Genomic DNA, 6,751 nt, shown 5'->3' with positions numbered 1-6,751 from the left:
ATCTCAACATGAAAGACTACAGTTTTCTAAAGTGGATTTTCAATTGAAGCAGGAGATAATAAATAAGACTTCAAGACAGTTTGATGATTCTTAAACAGAGTAGAAAAGACATGCTGAGGATAGACTTGGCTTTGGATGTGCAGAATTAGTGATGCGTGGACTTCATTGATAAGTAAAGGTAAGACAGCAATAAGATGTTTTTGTTTAGTCTTTTTAATGAAATGTGCGTTTTGTGGGCTACAGTTTGTATGTCTAAATAATTCAGTAAAGTAGAAGCGGTAGCTAATCTACCACAGCAGTTATTTATTAATAAAACATTAAGCCTAAAAAGTACTACAGCAACAGACTGAATGTTCTGTTCTGTGTGGAAAATTCTTGAATGTTTTTTGGTGTTAAATCCTAAAACATGAAGTGGCATTGTTGTCAGTTGCTATGGCAACGAGTCTGCGTAGCTTGGCGAATACAGATCACTTTGCTGTGGATCATAGCACGAAATTAATACCTACATTTCTAAATTTCGCTGAGTTAACGGGGCTATGGATGACATGAAAAGATTAGTCTTTTTGCCTCCCAGCGTTGTATGCCTGCGCGAAATTTCCGTACGTCCAATAACGTGCATAGTGTCTAAGTCCTAAGTCAGTGCCTCACCAGCAATGAACCTCACCGCATGTCACTCCAATTCAATATGGCGGATGCTGTAACATATCGCAGCAACGCGCCTCCATGAGGCGTCTACGTATTCATGTCTATGCCCTCCAATGCGCCGTGCACGCGCTCTCACGCGCCCAAGTGACAGCAGGACCCGTTTCCTCATTAAGGATCGATGCTGCTGGAGTTTCGTCCTTCTTCCTTCTGATCAGTTCAGGCAGGTAAGCGTCATTAGGTGGGCCTCTCAGTCTGCCTCAGAGCGCAGTTGAACAGAATAATGACATTTATGCTGCTGATGAGCTTGATACGCAGCCACACTCTTTTATAGTTTATTCACAACATCTTCCAGGACACTGTAAAATAGAAATTGTATAAATATTTATATTTCAAAATAAAATTCCCTCCAGCTGGAGACAAATGGATGCAATTTGTTTTATTTTCTTTCCATTTTATGGTTTTGTGCTGTCCACAATGGTATATTTTGATGATAAACAAGGTAAATATTATGACCAAAGGCTATTTCATATTCAAGAAGAGCGCAGCAATGGAAATCAGCCCTTTTATTTGATCAGATTCCCTTTTATGATGTGAAAAACACATTTGGCTCAGTCTGGAGAAAAAAAAAAGCAAAGACGTCTTTGGAGAAGTTGCAAGAGCAAAATCTAATGTGTTACTTCTGTGTAGAAAGTTTCATAGTAAAAGGCGTATTCTTATATTTAATTTATTCAAATAAGGCGTATCTTTGCTCATCCAATCCAGGAGCTATCTCTGACCCTCTCTAAAGCCAGGAACTCCTACCGTGTTTACGGCTTTTCACAGATGAGTGTGAAAAGCTAGAACTTCTATATTGTTTTCCCACACAGACAAAAGGCAGTTCAAACCATCTGCTGTAACATAAAGGTCAATAGGCCAGAATACGTTACTGATTTTTAAAACCACAATTTAGGCCATTTGAATCAAGACATGTTAAGTTTTAAAACTAGATTATCTTAAATTTATTTTCTTAACACCCACAAACGTAAAATAACAGCTTGTCAAACTGAAACCAAAGTCATCTTCTGCTGTCTTAAAACAACCATCCACCAAAATGTTATATCTACTCATGTGAAGATCATTTTTAGATCTTTGCAATTCCATCAATTTTGGAAGTATATTTGCTGCTGTTTTTAAACAGTGTTTGTTTGAGACGGTACAGCTACAGCTGTCATAGAAAGCACCACACTCAGAGGTTTTTGTAAGTGGCTAATCTACTGGTACAGGGCCAAAAGTATAATATTTTACTTTTTAATCCTTTAATAAAGTGATTTACACAAACAGGTTTCAAAGTTTGCTGTAACAAGCCAAAGCTCAGTTTTTATTTGTTCAATCGTTGCCTGCGCATACATCTTTAAGACGCAAAATGCAAATTGTATAACATAGGAGAGCAAGAAAAGTGGTTGAATGAGTAAAACAGCAACGTTCAACCAAGGCTTATTCATTATCTCGTCGCTTCACTGTCTTCTTGATCCAGTCAAGGTGATCTTTGGTGAGGAAAGCGTACACCCCAGGTTTGGTTTTGAGTCCGCACTTATATCCATAAGACGTAACTCCAACTAGAGCTCCATTGCACAGTAATGGCCCACCAGAATCCCCCTACAGAGAGAAGAAATATTTAAAATGAATTTTTGTGAAAATCACAGCATTTTAAATTGCGTAAATGGCTGGTAGGTCACTTACCTGACAACTGTCAGCTTGGATGTTCCCATTCCACCCAGCACAAATCATGTTGTCAGTTATGGTATGATTGTAAAAAGCCGGTGAGCTGCACTTCTCTCTGCAAACCACAGTCACATTGACTGACATCAAAACATCTGACACAGCTGCATTCCAGCTGGTTCTTCCCCATCCAGCCACCATACAGACTGAACCTTCTTCTGGGTCTTTGACAACTGTAGTCAGCTTGAGAGGTTTCACCCATTTGGTTTGCTTCACTGCCTTTTCCAGCTGGAAAGTAAAAATCACACTTATTGTATTATATATATATATATATATATATATATATATATATATATATATATATATATATATATATATATATATATATATATATGTGTGTGTGTGTGTGTGTGTGTGTGTGTGTGTGTGTATAATAGCATAGATAAAACATTAAACGTTTGTTCAAATATTGTTAAATATTAAATACACAATTTACAAAGTATAGTGAGAAGGAACCCCTGAATGAACAATTTTAATAAAAGAAACCAGAAAATAATTGAAAGGAAATGTTTCAATACATCAGTAAGTAAATGATAACCAATAATCAAGTGAAAGTAAAGTTAATTGTGAAATATAAATATATGTAGAGTCTTAATCTTTAATATTTTCCCAGTGAATGAAATTTTATGTTGACCAGACAAAATCATTAATTTTGCAAAGCAAACTTACCTTGAGCAACATGAAGTCATTGTCAAAGGTTTTGTTATTAAAACTAGGGTGAGGAAAACTTTTCTTCACTCCAAAGACCTGCCTGTATGGTTTTTCCTTTTCCTTGTTCTTGATGGAGTGCACTCCCAACATCACAGTCTTCATGCTGAGAGAGCAATAACATAGTGCCAGAAAGGAACTTAAGATCTAACAGATTAGAGCTTGCATAATAATGAGATATTGATGGTTTACTATGTAAATTTAGTTGTAAATTCAATTTAACATTCTTTCTATTATTACTGCTGAATACGAAGACTGATGAATTACACATCCTCTTTAATATTTTTTTCATCACAATTGGTATGGTGAAGTTGTAACCTATCTTAACTATACTTTTGAGTAATGAAGGATAAATCTGAATTTATACAAAACACAATAAAACCTATTTTGCGTTCTTGTTTGTCAGATCAGCATGTTGTAGGTTCTATCTTTTCCTCTATCTCCTTTAGCCTCTTTTAACTGCTTACACACACGCTGCAGCTTACATAACCATGTCTAGATTTCCTTTGTGGCATGACTAGCTGCTGCGGTAACTTAGAATGTGCAGTATGAATACCAATACCAGTCAATGTAGCAACACATTATATTCTTTATTTTTAATGCTACTTGAAATGCACGCCAAATGCATATAAATAAGAAAAATGAGAATTGTTCTTACCCCTCGCAGTGCGCAGCAGTCAGAACCCACTTGGAATTAATTAATGTTCCTCCGCAATCTGGTTTATGAATCTCCAGCAGAGCCATGAAAGGCAAGGAGTGTGGCTTCACTTCTTTCCCATTGACAATCTCAGAACCATGACCTGACACAGGAAGATATCCAGATACAAATTTTCACACAACAGCATCAAAGGAGACCCTTGATTAAGGGAAAAAATTATGAACAAGAGAATGATAGTATTTAGCAAAATATTACTCACTGGATTTGGCAATAAGGAAAACGGCACCAAGGATGAAAGCAACAAACCCCAACATTTTCTCCTGTCAGTGTCTTTGATCTGCAGACGAATGTGCCCTTCACTCTGCTCTTCCTGCTTTTTATATGTTATCTCTAAGGGTGTGGTCTGACCACTAAAATGCCTTTTTAAGTAAAAAAATATGTGATCATGAAATTGTGATTCTTTTGCCACACCCAGTATCAAAAAAAGTTACTGCATGTGGAGCTCAGACCTTGCTGGGACAATTTTAACTTCTTTTGGTCTCTTAGAAGCCGTCTGAGCACAACCAGTTGGGATCCCTTTTCCAGTGTGGGTTCCAGTATATGCCAGAGAATGACCACTCAAGTCCGAAATTAAAACTCAAATTGTTTCTAAGTTGCAACAGAAAAAGACCTCTGGTTCTGATAAGATTTAATCCTTGAGATGAGGCCTGTGTGGCCACTCCACTTTAAGATCCTTCATTACCAGTCGGTCTGTGTGGAGCCCTCGCCATGGATATCTTACCAATGCATGAACCAGTGATGGAGAAAGTACTCAAACAATGTACTTTAGTAAAAGTACAAGTAAGCAGACAAAAATGTACTCTAGTAAAACCATTGGCATCAACCAGGATCTATCTCGATATTGTGCCACTGTGACCAGTATGACCTTGGTGCAAAAGTTAAGTGCATTCTCAATGCCATCTAAAGACTGGAGCTTTAAAAAGAGTAAGGAAAGATAATTCAAGAGAAATGAGGTTGGGAGAAATTGGTCAAAGAAACACAACTTGGAATTCAAATCAAGGGCAGAATAATCAGAGACAAATCTTGCTACCAACAACAAATATACAAAAAGCATGCTCGCATAAATGTAGAAGGGATGAAAATTCAATGGTGGTGAAAAATGAAAACTTTGTAGTATTTATGTGCCATATTATCAATGTTACAGTACAAATGAAGAAGAAAAGTGATCAAATAAAAGCCATCGTAACAGCAGCAGGAAGCTTTTTAGATATGAAAGAAATCCAAGCTGATCGGATCCATACCATTTTGAGTGCCACTGAAACAACAGAAAATGCTCAGGATTAGGATTCAAGCTTTTATAATGGTTCTACATATTCTTCACTGGAATGCTAGAAGTTTAATAGCCAATGGACAAGAATTTAAAAAGTTTGTTTATGATTTAGAAATAATCCCAGATATATGTATTCAAGAAACGTGGTTGAAACCTAACCTAGATTTTAAAATTCCCAGATATAGTATAGAAAGAACAAAGAATGCCATGTTTGGGTTGTGCATGCATTAGCTGCTTACACAGCTCAATCAACATTCTCCGAGCAACTACCACCCTTCCCTTGACGTCAGGCGCATACAGTTAATTGCTAATTTTTAATTCCCTAGAACAACATCGAACATCGTGTATTCTTGAACTTCCTTTTTCTTGAAATACCTTGCTGATGTTATCAACACTCGCGCTTCTGCTCATCTGCAGCCATCGCCCATATTTCCATAACATTTCCTGTTTCTTCTATGACCACAGTTCTTCCTCCTATTCGGCTTCTAGTTGTGACACAGTATAAGAGACTTTTACACTTAACTTGTAGTCATTACTTTTATCTATTTAGGCCCGAGCAGCTAAGCGCTGCGAGAGCCTATTGAAACTGTACTGTTTATTATTCTTCTTCACTATTATTCTTCCGCCAAATAAAATGGCTTTTTGGGGGCTTTATCATATTCAAAAACTCACCAAACTTGGCGGACGCATCAGGTCTGCGTGAAAATTACGTATTTTAAGGTCCCCAGAAAAATCGCACAAGAAACGGCTCAAGGGCGCCACCTAGCAACTTTCAAAAGACCCTTTCCTATTCACTTACTTTATCGTAGAGACTTGAAACTTGGTACACTTGTAGAGCTCCCCAAAACACTCAGAATTTACAATTAATGTCATAGTGCAAGTATCACAGATTGTCGGCCATTTTGGATTAAAGTTCCGATTTTGACCCGATTTTGGGCGTTTGCAGGGTTCGCATTTGATCGAACTTGTCCTAGGGATTTCGATCGATCGGCTTCAAACTCGGTAAGATCGTTCATAAGGCATGGCCGATCCAAAGTTATCGTAGGTTTGCGTTTTCGGGCTTGCTGAAGGGGTCTTTCCGGGGGTCAAAGGTCACCGATTCGCCATGAAACATCAAATTTGATGTTTCNCGTATTTTAAGGTCCCCGGAAAAATCGCAATAGAAACGGCTCAGTGGCGCCACCTAGCAACTTTCAAAAGACCCTTTCCTATTCACTTACTTTATCGTAGAGAGTTGAAACTTGGTACACTTGTAGAGCTCCCCAAGACACTCTGAATTTACAATTAATGTCATAGTGCAAGTATCACAGATTGTCGGCCATTTTGGATTGAAGTTCCGATTTTGACCCGATTTTGGCCGTTTACAGGGTTCGCATTTGATCGAACTTGTCCTAGGGATTTCGATCGATCGGCTTCAAACTCGGTCAGATCGTTCATAAGGCATGGCCGATCCAAAGTTATCGTAGGTTTGCGTTTTCGGGCTTGCTGAAGGGGTCTTTCCGGGGGTCAAAGGTCACCGATTCGCCATGAAACATCAAACTGTTATAACTCTTTGAAAAAAACTCCCAGAGGCACCAAACTTTCAGTGATTGATCATCATGGGATGCTCTCCAATACCCAACGGTCAAATGATGACGTCACTTAGGCCACGC

At 38.1% G+C, this 6,751-nt stretch overlaps 1 protein-coding gene and 1 long non-coding RNA gene across 2 annotated transcripts; one reads left to right on the top strand and one right to left on the bottom strand.

Moving 5' to 3' along the window:
• Positions 1 to 1,968: 1,968 nt before the first annotated feature.
• Positions 1,969 to 4,118, bottom strand: LOC106957580 (granzyme K-like). Its single transcript, XM_015048969.1, has 5 exons — positions 4,029 to 4,118; positions 3,770 to 3,911; positions 3,073 to 3,217; positions 2,365 to 2,631; positions 1,969 to 2,280 (listed from the first exon to the last, which is right to left on the bottom strand). Exons 1-5 carry the CDS (start codon positions 4,081 to 4,083, stop codon positions 2,119 to 2,121), a joined length of 771 nt encoding a protein of 256 aa, XP_014904455.1. The 5' UTR covers positions 4,084 to 4,118; the 3' UTR covers positions 1,969 to 2,118.
• A 1,529-nt stretch (positions 4,119 to 5,647) lies between these two features.
• On the top strand, positions 5,648 to 6,655 carry LOC106957579 (uncharacterized). Its single transcript, XR_001426982.1, has 2 exons — positions 5,648 to 6,190; positions 6,612 to 6,655. It is a non-coding gene; the product is annotated as an uncharacterized LOC106957579 (long non-coding RNA).
• Positions 6,656 to 6,751: the final 96 nt, after the last annotated feature.

The sequence above is a fragment of the Poecilia latipinna genome, unplaced genomic scaffold (assembly GCF_001443285.1).
Source record: "Poecilia latipinna isolate Pla-1442-1.1 unplaced genomic scaffold, P_latipinna-1.0 Scaffold917, whole genome shotgun sequence".
NCBI classification, from domain to species: domain Eukaryota; kingdom Metazoa; phylum Chordata; class Actinopteri; order Cyprinodontiformes; family Poeciliidae; genus Poecilia; species Poecilia latipinna.
Note: the sequence above shows the minus strand (reverse complement) of the source record. Positions and strands in the feature narration are given on the sequence as shown.